Consider the following 12,594-nt stretch of genomic DNA (forward strand, 5'->3'; position numbering starts at 1 on the left):
TAATTGGCTGCTCCCAGTTTAGGAGCATAAATATCTATAATTGTGAGATCTTCTTGTTGGATAGACCTTTTTATTATGATATAATGTCCCTTTTCATCCCTTACTATGGTCTTTGGTTTAAAATCTAATTTGTTTGATATAAGGATTGCCCCCCCAGCTTTCTTTTGTGTTCCACTGGCATGATAAATTGTTCTCCATCCCCTCGCTTTCAATCTGGAGGTGACTTTAGGTCTAAAACGAGTCTCTTTTAGACAGCATATGGCTGAGACTTGCTTTTTTATCCAATCTGATACCCTGTGTCTTTTGTTTTAGCCCATTTACATTCAGAGTAACTATTGAAAGATCTGAATTTAGTGCCATTGTATTATCTGTAAAGTGTTACTGTATATTGTCTCTGTTCCTCTTTGCTTAGGGGATCCCCTTTAATATTTCTTGTAGGGCTGGTTTAGTAGTCACATATTCTTTTAGTTTCTGTTTGTCCTGGAAGCTGTTTATCTCTCCTTTTATTCTGAATGACAGCCTTTCTGGATAAAGTATTCTTGGCTGCATGTTTTTCTTACTTAGTGCTCTGAATATGTCATGCCAGCCCTTTCTGGCCTGCTAGGTCTCTTTGGATATGTCTGCTGCCAGCCTAATGTTCCTACCTCTGTACATAAGGACATTTTGTAGCAAGCTGCTTTCAGCGTTTTCTCATTGTGTCTGAAATTTGCAAGCTTCACTATGGTATATAGGGTATTGATATGTTTTTATTGATTTTGAGGGGGTTCTCTCTACCTCTTGGACTTGAATGCCTATTTCCTTCCCCAGATTAGGAAGTTCTCAGGTGTGATTTGCTCAAATATACCTTTTGTCCGCTTTCTCTCTCTGTGTATCTTTCTTCTTCCTCTGTGACCCCAATAATTCTAATATCATTTCACCTTATGGTATCACTGATTTCTCAAAGCCTTGCCTCATGGTCCATTAGTTGTTTTTCTCTCTGTTCCTCAGCTTCATTCCTTTCCATCTTCTTGTCTTCTATGTCACTGACTCTCTCTTCTGCCTCATTTACCCTAGCTGTTAGGGCATCCATTCGGACTGCATCTCAGTTAAAGAATTTTGAATTTCAGCCTGATTAGATTTTATTTCTGCACTACGAGATTCTCTAGAGTCTTTTATGGTTTTTTCAAGCCCAGCTAGAAACTTAATAATTGTTATCTTAAATTCCAGCTCTGACATTTTGCTTATATCTATATTGATGAGATCCTTGCCAGAGAGTAATACCTCTGGTTCTTTCTTTTGTTGTGAACTCCTCCTAGTCATTGTGTCCAGAGAAGAATGGATGAATGAGAGAACAAAATCAACAGTATCACCCACTCTCCAAGTGAAATACACACTAGACAAATCCTAGTAGGTCAGAAACCAAAAAAGGAAAGAAAAAAAAAAAAAGAGAAAATAGAGAGACTATAATCTCCCAGGTCGACAAAACAGGGTGATCCACTTGGTCCTGGATATATTTTGGTCTGTTTGTTAGAAGACCCTAAAACCCAAAATTGTAAAGAAAGAAAAACTTATGTATATACAAAAATAAAATTGAATACAGTTAAAGGAAGCCAAAAATGAAGAACATATCTATAAAATGGAAATATAAAAGTGAAAGTTTAAAAAAGACCCACAAAGAGTTGAGAAAATACAAAACTAGTTGAAAAGGAAAAAAAAAAAAGAAAAAAATGAAAATTTTAAACTGAAAGATAAAGGAATCATGAGAAAAAACCTTGAATTCTATATACTATTTTCCCCTAGTGCTGGTGTTTTGCAGTTCTGTGTGCTCCATAAACTTGGTATTCGCCTGATGTTCCAGCTTCTGGGGGGTGGACCTTCTGTGCTGATTCTCAGGTGTCTTTGCCTGGGTGGAGTTTCACCACCCCTTGCCGGGGGGCTGGGCTCAGTGTAAGCTGCTCTGGTTGCTCTGTGTGCCTTTTGTTCCCTGAAGGCTTTCCACAGTGCTTTAGAGTATGAAGATTACAATGTTGGCACCCCAATATCCAGCCCCAAAGCTGAAAGTCTGTGGCCTCCTCCCTTAGGTAAACCCTCAGGGAAAAGTGGTCTTCACTTTTGTGTGCACCAAACTCTGTAGACTCCTGTGGTGCGCACCCACACTGATCCTCCTGGGGGAGTGAGGGGGGACTTGCCTTGGTTCTGTTGCTTGCTGGGCCCCTGCTCTGAGAGCAGTAGCCCAGTTGGGCCGTGGTAGGCAGTTCAGTGCAACACTGAGCTGAGAGCCCACTCCTGGAGCTTGCTGATTATAGCCATTTCACCATTCCAATGCTTTGGAACTCTGCTGCACTCAGGCATGCCTGTTCTTTCTGTGACACAGGGGATCCTGAGGCCGCACTATCCCACCTAGGATTCTGCCCTGCTTTGTCACCTGAGCACCTTTCATGCAGGGACATCTCTCACTGGAGCAGACCTCCAAAAGTTCTGATTTTGTACTCCACTGCTATATCACTTTCTGGCAGCTGGCTTATGGAGGCTCCCTCCCCCAGGGTTTATCTTCTGGTATATCCCCTCAGATTCACTTCTCCTCACCTCCTATCTTACAAAAAGTGGTCGCTTTTCTATTTTTGGGATTGCAGCAATTATTTTCTTACATCTCAGGATTAATTCATAGATGTTCAGATTGATTTGATAGATATCTAGCTAAATTCAAGGGGCCAGATGAAATGAGGTCCCCTACTCTTCTGCCATCTTGCCTCTCTTCCATTCTCTAAATAATAACATTTTATATTGATTTCACTTAGGTGAAACTCCTCATTTCCTTCATTTCTCTTATCTAAGAGACTTGAGAAACTCTTACTCACCTCCTTTCACACATGTATAGGAAGAAATTAATTAAAATCCACAAGACCATTTTAATTTTCTTTATAGAGACTCAACATCTCCCTATTCTCTGTAACAGTGGTTGTCAAACTTTAGCCTGATTACCTCTAGTGTTTGTTAAAAACATTAGTTGCTGGGTCCATGCTCAGATGGTTGGCTCAGTAGGTCTGAGGTGAGCCTAAGGGTGTCCATTTCTGATAAGGCACCAGGTGATGCTGTTGCTTCTGATCCAAGGAGCACACTACCTTACAGGAAAAGCCCAAACTCCTTATCAGGCCATGGAGGGTAAAAGTTAAGCTATGCTAACAGAGAGACCCCAAAATGGAGTGGCTTAATTAATTTTAAATGATATAGGACCTTTTTCTCCTGTAATAGTGTGGAGGCATTGCTGTGCTGGAGAGGTGGATCTGTTTCCATGTTATTGTTCCATTCCCTCTTAGGGTTTGGTAAAGCTAGGTACCGTCCACATTCACATTCCAGCTAAGAGGAAGGGGAGGGGAAGAAGGGTGTGAGCAAATGGCTTCATATGTGAAGATAACCCAGGAGTTGCCCACATTACTTCCTTGGCATTGTGTTGGTGGATGCCAGGCTCAGAAATGCAATATGTACATTGTGGCCCTGTGTCCAGTTAAAACTAGAAGCCAAATGTGGAATGGGTATCAGTGGGTAGTTGATCTCCAGCACAAAGGCCCTGCTGGCAGGATCAGGTGCCTGAAAAGGAGTTTTATTTCCCATGAAGGTTTTAATTCTTGTGGGAAGAAATCAGTGTCCTGGGTAATCCTACATTAAAATAAATTTCCCTGTGAAATATTTTCTTAATACTTTGTACATATCTCTATTATTGTACTTAGCCACATTTCATAATTATATGTTTAGTTATCTGTAATCCTTGAGTAGTCTTGAAGCTTTTTAAGTGTATGAAGCTTCTTTATGTGTCTGTATCTTTCTCCTTGTAATTTCTGTCTACTTCCTACTTATTTACAAAGTTAGCACCACAACAAATCTTGGTACATGGTGAACACCCATTATAAGCTCTTTGCATAAATGAATTGGTTTATCTTCTGTTGGTAAAGGTCAGTATTATTTCCTAGCTGTCTTCCATCTAACTCATGATTTTGCTGACCATTTTTCTACATGTAATATTCTCTTTACTGCACTCTTTACATCTTTGTTTCTTAAAGTGTAGATCAGAGGGTTAAGAGTGGGTGTGATGATTGCATAAAAGAGAGTGAGGAACTTGCCTTCATCTTGGGAGCTGCTGTTCTGTGGTTTCATGTACATGTAAATGATTGTTCCATAAAACAGAGTTACTACTGTGAGGTGGGAACCACATGTATTAAGGACCTTACGCCACCTTGCCTTTGACTTGATCCTCACGACAGCTTGAGTGATAACTCCATATGAGATGAAAATTAGTGATATAGGTGCTAGAAGAAATATCACTCCAAGAGCAAAGACAGTGATCTCAATTACTTTCGAGTAGACACAAGCCATCTTGATCAATGCTGGCATCTCACACAAGAAATTATCCACTTCCCGGTGTCCACATCTGGGTAACTTCAAAGTCAAGGAGCAAACAGTTAAGGCGCTGCCAAGGCCACCTAACCAGGCGGTGAGCACCATCTTCTGGCAAAGCTGAGGGTGCATTATAACTCTGTAGCGAAGAGGTTGACAGACAGCAGCATAGCGGTCATAGGCCATCACAGCCAGGAGAAGACACTCTGTGGCTCCAAGGTCAAGGGCAAAGAAGAATTGGAGCACACACCCTCCATAGGTAATAGACCGTGTTGGACCCCACAGATTTACCAGCATCTGGGGGATAATGCTAGTTGCATAGCAGAGGTCCAAAAAAGACAAATTGGATAAGAAGAAATACATGGGAGTATGGAGCTGGGTGTCTAGGTAAGATACAAGAATGATGGTTGTGTTTCCTACCAGCGTCACAATATAGAAGATGAAGACAACCCCAGAGATGATACGTTCTAATCGGGGTTGATCAGAAAACCCCAGCAGGATGAAATCCGTTGTGGAACTTCCATTGTTTGTGTCCATGGCTCCTTAGGAAAGTCTAGGAGACAAACCATGGCAATCAAAATAGCATCAGCCCCAGGTAGAAATAAAAATCTCTGTAGTTTGTCATGAGTATCCCAAATTCACTTATTTGTGTGTTTTTTCTCATTTGGAACACCTCTGTTAACACTTTTCCTGCGTTCAGTGCCCAAAGCCTCTCTGTGTTCATGCATAACCAGAGTGGTTTTATTTTTATTTATTTACTTGTTTTTTAACTTTATTTTATTATGTTATGTTAATCACAATACATTACATCATTAGTTTTTGATGTAGTGTTCCACAGTTCATTGTTTTCGTATAACACCCAGTGCTCCACACAGTATGTGCCTTCCTTAATGCCCATCACCGGGCTAACCCATCCCCCCACCCGCCTCCCCCCTAAAACCCTGTTTGTTTCTCAGAGTCCATAGTGGTTTTAACAATAATGTGGTAAACCCAGTCACACTGAATTGTAAATCATTGAAAGGGCTTAATTTGCCATGATGCCTATGGTTCTGTGTATTTTGATTAAGAAATCCTTGTAGTTAATGATATAATTGAAGAGTGGGATATATTCTGAGGGGTTGTTCCTTCTTGAATGTGTGACATAAGCATCACTTGATAATGACAAATTTTTCCCTTGTCAAAGAAATGGAGTTTGAGATAAAAAATTAAATGACCCATTTTCTTGGAATAAGCTCCACCATTTGGTAACAGGATCACTTTCCATATTCACTTCTAGATGTGTTCATTCCAGCCATTGTCATCACCATCACCACCAACCTCCTCCTCTTATCTCCCCTCCTATTCATCATTGCACACATGGCTGTTCCTGTATATTTTGGTGTTCCCTATTATAGTGACCTTTTTTGGTGCCAGGAAAATATCATCTTTCCTTTTAACCTTCATTTCCATGTACAGAGGCCATGTGTTTCTTGGAATACCTTTCATGATTGCTATTACACCGTATAAACAACCTACTTACTTGTTGCAGAGTTAAAAACTAATTCCAGAAACATTTGGCTATCACATACCCACAGCAACCACCTGTGTCAGCCCCTACTCACCTGACCATTCAACAAAATTAGCAAGGTAGGTAACTCGAACAAGAAGCAGCTCAGTAAACAGTCAGTGAGTTGTTTTTCTGCATGGCCTTTACCAAATACATGAGTCAATCCTCTGGTTGCTTTGGAACTCTATAGGTAAAGCCTCATTTCAATTCTGAAAGATTACAGAAAAGGGATTAAGAAAACATAAATTTCACTATTTTTGAATATGTTAGCATATCATTAAATCAATGGAATGTTTAATGATTGAATTATTTATAATTTTTTAGTTTTTATTTTTTGGTTTATGAATGTTTTATGCATATAATTTCTGACCATGAACTTCAGACCTAGGGTACTTTGTATTCATAGTGTTTGGGGACAAGGACTAAAAAATTTATTTGCTGCAGTTAGAGTAAAGTAAGGTAAATTAAATTACCTACAGTATATGATTGTTACAGGCAGTTTAGTTAGAACATGAAAATGTTTAATCATGAAAAGGAACTGTTATTACCAAGTGGTATGAGATAGGGGTATAGTTTTTCTCAATACAACATGGAAATTTAATTTGAGTGTGAAGTTTTTATGTGGCGAATGTCATCTTTGGCATAATGCTTAAGTGCACAGATTCTGGACTCAGATCTTGGTGTCAAATCCCAGCTTCACTACTCGGAGGTAATATGTGCTTGGGCAGTTATGTAACCTGTTGGTACACCAGGTTCTCTATATGTTCAGTGAAGATAATAATATTCTTCAAAGGGAGGTGGTGTGGGTTAGTATTTGTGAAAACACTAGGAACCGTGCTCGGTTTGTATCAAATTCTCAAAATTGAAAATTGTATTCATCTACCCACAAATTATTATTATTCTATTTACCCCTGTTCTCTTCGTTTTTCACACTGGTGATTTTACCATGATAGGCTAGAACTAAACTTGGAATGCTTAAAATTTACGTTTGCATAACTTTTTAAATGCACAGACACTCATGTACACAAGAGTGCCCACACACATGATGTACAATCTGAACTGATAAACCCAGAGGCAGGAGAGGACAGAGGACTTGGCTCCTAACACCTTGATTACAAAATGCACAGGGGTTCTTTGCCCACTTAAGGTGGGATAGATTGGGGATTAAAAGGCCATAGAATTTTAGAGTTGAAATAGACTCAGAAAGCATGATCCAGACTTCTGCCCTAGGAAAGAGCTCTCCCACAGAATGTTCACACAACTCCTGTTTTCAGAGTCTCATAGCTGTCCTTTAATCATGGAATAAGTCAATTCAACATGACTTCATTAAAAGAACAGTTTTATTATACAACAAAACATAGATACAGAGAAAAGCGAAAGTTTGATGAGTTAAGGTGAATTTCTTGTAACTAACAGGCAGGTCAGGAAATAGAACCTTGGCAAGCACCCCAGGAGCTTCTTTGTGCCGCATCCCAATCATTCATTACCTTTCCCTTTCCCCAAAGTATCCACTGTCCTGATGTTTACAGTAATCACCTCCTTGTATTTTAATAGCTTGATTACCAAAATATGCATCTCTAGACAATATTGTTTAGTTTGGCTCATTAAAGACTGTCTATACGTCAGGGCTGTCTGGGTGGCTCAGTTGTTAAGCGTCTGCCTTCAGCTCAGGTCGTGATCCCAGAGTCCTGGGATCGAGCCCTGCATCGGGCTCCCTGCTCAGCGGGAAGCCTGCTTCTCCCTCTCCCACTCCCCTTGCTTGTGTTCTCTCTGTCAAATAAATAAATAAAATCTTAAAAAAAAATTGTTTATATGTCTTTTGAGTTTCCTTCAATATTAGAACCGACTATCCTATATGCTCTGAGGTTTATGTTCCCATATTAAGTGCTTGATGGTGGTCGGCTCTTCCTAACACTGTACGATGTTTAATTACCATGCTTCTTTGGTTGGTATCAATTGGACTCACCTGGTTTATTGAATGCCTTCAATTAGTGAGTTGGGAAGTGAGCACGTACTCTAGGTATGCTGTACAGCTGAAGAAGACCATGAGCATCCATATTGCATGTACAGTTTCTAAAATATATGTTAGCTAGGTTTCGCAGGTTAAAAACATTACTGGCTCAGTTTAAGCTTTGGGTCACATAAGGCCCCAGGAATCCTTATCAGATATGTCAAACCTGAAATTACACATTATGTAATTTAATATTGTGAATCCAAATATAGGACTTTTCCTTTATGCTTATAAACATTTCCACGTTGGTTTAAGCCTTGGGTCTCAATTTATAGCTATTTTTATAATTTTAATATACAAGTGAACATGATATTAAAAAGGAGAGAATGCAAGCTGAAGAAATGGATGTTAAAAAAGAGGCTTGGATATTTCCACTGAAACAGGTTTTCATTTTTCATGGTATGGACTTCAGTTTCTAATAGCATAGCATGGTATGGATTTCAGTTTTTTCTTTTTTAAAGATTTTATTTATTAGAGAGAGGGAGTGAGAGAGAGAGAGAGAGAGAGAGAGCTTGAGGAAAGCATGAGCAGGGGGAGGGGAAGAGGGAGAGGGAGGAGCACGCTCCCCACTGAGCAGGGAAGCTCAACGCAGGGCTGGATCCCAGGACCCTGGATCATGACCTGAATCAAAGGCAGATGCTTAACCAACTGACCTACCCATTCGCCCCTGGACTTCAGTTTCTAACGTTCCTTTGTTTAGTGAAATGTAAGAGAATAGAAGCAAACATATTTAAACATAATTTAAATGTACAGAATGATGTAGAGAGAAAACTAGAAAGAATATTAGAACATATTTACGTTTCAGGAGGGAAGAATTCACAGCTGCCGTGTTCTTACATAGTCCAAAGGTACCCATGTTCCCATGACGATGAACCTTCCTTTCACGGGTAATCAGAAGGATTCTTCTTTGGCAAGTTACTGAGTCCATGAAATACTGATTAGCCCCCACTGTCTTGTACTAACACCACAATCACGTTTACATTGAAATGCAACAGCTGAACTAAGATTCAGTGAATTCTTTAATGTGGATGTTGGAGAAAAACTATTTGTGGGACTGGTGGAAAATTTGATGAATTTGGTTTGTTGAATGTATTTTTGATGGGATATTTGTAGTCTTTTGTGTACCTGTTGGACCCATTTGTAGGTGTATCTCTGCCCAATTAAACCAGGAGAGCCCTCTGCTGGTCTACGTGTGCTCCAGGAAGTGTTTTTGTAGGAATCTAAAGGTTATTGTGGTGTAGACCTGGGGACTGGTGCCCCCCAGAGGTGATTAACAGATCTTAGACCATGGTCGGAGGGTTATCCAAACAACTATTTTAGGAAAGTTTCCCTTAAGACATTGGGTTTCACCTGTTCCTTTTTTCTTTATTTTTCCTTTTAGATTTCCTCCATGGAAATTAATTTCAGAGATGAATTTATTTATGTATGAAATTACTATTGAAGATTGAAAATATAATGTAAACCATATCTATCAAAATTAACACATTTAATTGAACTTTTTTTTTGAGTGAGTGTGACATCAATCACATTGGACAATAGTAGGCAATTATCTAGGTGTTGTGTTTGTAGGAAAGAAAATGTTTTAAAAAAATTAATCATAAACATGTAAATAATCATAAACATGTGGGTCATGAGCCATATCATCATTGTTCTGTCTTCAGTGAGTTAAAAATAGTACCATGAACATATTGTAGCTACCACTCAACTCCGGAACTGGGATCTTGCTACCAGACTACAGCTACCTCTATGCCTTTACACTCTCTCTTGTTCCTGCCTGACCCCCAGGGTGATCTTGAATTTTGTGTTCATCACACACTTGCATTAGAATATGATTTGTATATCAACCCACTCACATACATATGTCAATGTCTAAATGGCATGTATTTTAAAGATTAGTTTATTTGAACTTCACAAAAGGTATCACATCTTATATGTGCTTTTGGGACTTTCCTTTTTTCACTTAACATTTTCTCAGTGAGATGAGCCAATATATTTTGTGTTGGTGTGGTTCATTTATTTCCACTACTGTATAATATTCCATATTACAATTATTTTGTGTCTTCACTTTCTGATTACAGTTCTTGGCTTATATGAAAGGCATTAGGATGAACAATTTTTTTTTATGTCTCTTGGGTCCTGTATGCAGGAAGGTCTTTTGTGTGTATGCCTAGGACAGGAATTGCTGGTTATGGGATAAGCAAGCTTTAGAAGGCATTTTCCCCCAAAGTGGTTCTATCAATTTATCCTTTGCTAGTCTTGCATAAATTATTCCATTAATCTACATTTTCTCCTGTGCCTGGTGTTGTGGACTTTTAAGTCACTGTCAACCAAAAAACTATAAATGCTATCTAGTTGTGGCCTTGATTTTCATTTCCCTAATAACTAATGAGATTGACTACATTTTCATATACCTACTGCTATGTACAATTGTCTTTCTATGAAAAACCTGTTTGTAGATTCTGACAATTGTTCTTTGGCATTGCTTCTGCTTTTTTCTTCTTAATTTATAGGGTTCTTTATAATTGCTTTTAACAGTTGTTTGACTTTTTACTTTAAAAAATATGTCTCTTGGTCATCAGAATTTGTAAATTGAAACATGGAAGAATCTTTTAATTGGTCTTTAAGAAATCCTTCTCTAGGGGTGCCTGGGTGGCTTAGTCAGTTAAGCGTCTGCCTTCAGCTCAGGTCATGATCCCAGAGTCCTGGGATCGAGCCCCACGTTAGGCTCTCTGCTCAGCGGGGAGTTGCTTCTCCCTCTCTCTCTGCCGCTTCCCCTGCTCATGTGCTCTCTCTCTCACTCTTTCACTTGCTCTCAAATAATTAAATAAAATCTTAAAAAAAGACTACTCCCTGAGCAACTTTCAAATATGCAATATAGTATTATTTTTTTCCATAGTTGTTTCTTTTTAAAAAATTTTTATTTATTTATTTATTTTTAAAATTTTATTATGTTATGTTAGTCACCATACAATACATCACTGGTTTTTGATGTGGTGATCCACAATCCATTGCTTTCCTATAACACCCAGTGCTCCATGCAGTACCTGCCCTCCATAGTACCCATCACCGGGCTAACCAATCCCCCCTCCCCCCTCCCCTCTAAAACCCTGTTTGTTTCTCAGAGTCCATAGTCTCTCATGGTTCATCTCTCCCTCCAATTCCCCCCACCCCCATTTTTCCCTTCCTTCTCCTAATGTCCTCCATGCTATTCCTTATGTTCCACAAATAAGTGAAACCATATGATAATTGACTTTCTCTACTTGACTTATTTCACTTAACATAATCTCCTCCAGTCCCATCCATGTTGATGTAAAAGTTGGGTATTCATCCTTTCTGATGGCTGAGTAATATTCCATTGTATATATGGACCACATCTTCTTTATCCATTCATCTGTTGAAGGGCATCTTGGCTCTTTCCACAGTTTGGCTATTGCAGACATTGCTGCTGTGAACATTTGGGTGCATATGGCCCTTCCTTTCACTACATCTGTGTCTTTGGAGTAAATACCCAGGAGTGCAATTGCTGGGTCATAGGGTAGCTCTATTTTTAAATTTTTGAGGCACCTCCACACTGTTTTCCAAAGTGGCTGTACCAACTTGCATTCCCCCCAACAGTGTAAGAGGGTTCCCCTTTCTCCACAACCTCTCCAACATTTGATGTTTCTTTCCCTGTCCATTTTTGCCATTCTAACTGGTGTTAGGTGGTATCTCAGTGTGGTTTTGATTTGGATTTCCCTGATGGCTAATGATGATGAACATTTTTTCATGTGTCTGTTAGCCATTTGTCTTCTTCAGAGAAGTGTCTTTTCATCTCTTCTGCCCACTTTTTGATTTGATTATTTGTTTTTTGGGTGTTGAGTTTGAGAAGTTCTTTGTAGATCTTGGATACCAGCCCTTTGTCTGTAGTGTCATTTGCAAATATCTTCTCCCATTCTGTGGGTTGCCTCTTTGTTTTGTTGACAGTTTCCTTTGCTGTGCAGAAGGTTTTTACCTTGATGAAGTCCCAAAAGTTCATTTTTGCTTTTGTTTCACTAGCTTTTGGAGATGTATCTTGAAAGAAGTTGCTGTGGGCGATGTCAAAGAGGTTACTGCCTATGTTCTCCTCTAGGATTTGGATGGATTCCTGTCTCACATTGAGGTCTTTCATCCACTTTGAGTTTATCTTTGTGAATGGTGTTAGAGAATGGTCGAGTTTCATTCTTCTGCATGTGGCTGTCCAATTTTCCCAGCACCATTTATTGAAGAGACTGTCTTTTTTCCATTGCATGGTTTTTCCTGCTTTGTCAAAGATTATTTGACCATAGAGTTAGGGTCCATATCTGGGTTCTCTATTCTGTTCCATTGGTCTATATGTCTGTTTTTGTGCCAGTACCATGCTGTCGTGGTGATCACACATTTGTAATATAACTTGAAATTGGGCAATGTGATGCCCCCAGCTTTGTTTTTCTGTTTCAACATTTCCTTGGCGATTCGGGGCCTCTCTGATTCCATACAAATTTTAGGATTGTTTGTACCAGCACTTTGAAAAATGTCATTGGAATTTTGATCAGGATGGCATTGAAGGTATAGATTGCTCTGGGTAGCATAGACATTTTAACAAAGTATATTCTTCCTATCCATGAGCATGGAATGTTGTTCCATCTTTTTGTGTCTTCTTCAATTTCTT

The 12,594-nt window shown here is 39.2% G+C and overlaps 1 protein-coding gene across 1 annotated transcript; it reads right to left on the reverse strand.

Moving 5' to 3' along the window:
- Positions 1–3,963: 3,963 nt before the first annotated feature.
- On the reverse strand, positions 3,964–5,042 carry LOC118027244 (olfactory receptor 2W1-like). Its single transcript, XM_035030458.1, has one exon. The coding sequence runs from the start codon at positions 4,906–4,908 to the stop codon at positions 3,964–3,966; it is 945 nt and encodes a 314-aa protein (XP_034886349.1). The 5' UTR covers positions 4,909–5,042.
- Positions 5,043–12,594: the final 7,552 nt, after the last annotated feature.

Source organism: Mirounga leonina, unplaced genomic scaffold, assembly GCF_011800145.1.
Source record: "Mirounga leonina isolate KUSES-001 unplaced genomic scaffold, KU_Mleo_1.0 Mir_366, whole genome shotgun sequence".
In the NCBI taxonomy this organism is placed as follows: Eukaryota; Metazoa; Chordata; class Mammalia; order Carnivora; family Phocidae; genus Mirounga; species Mirounga leonina.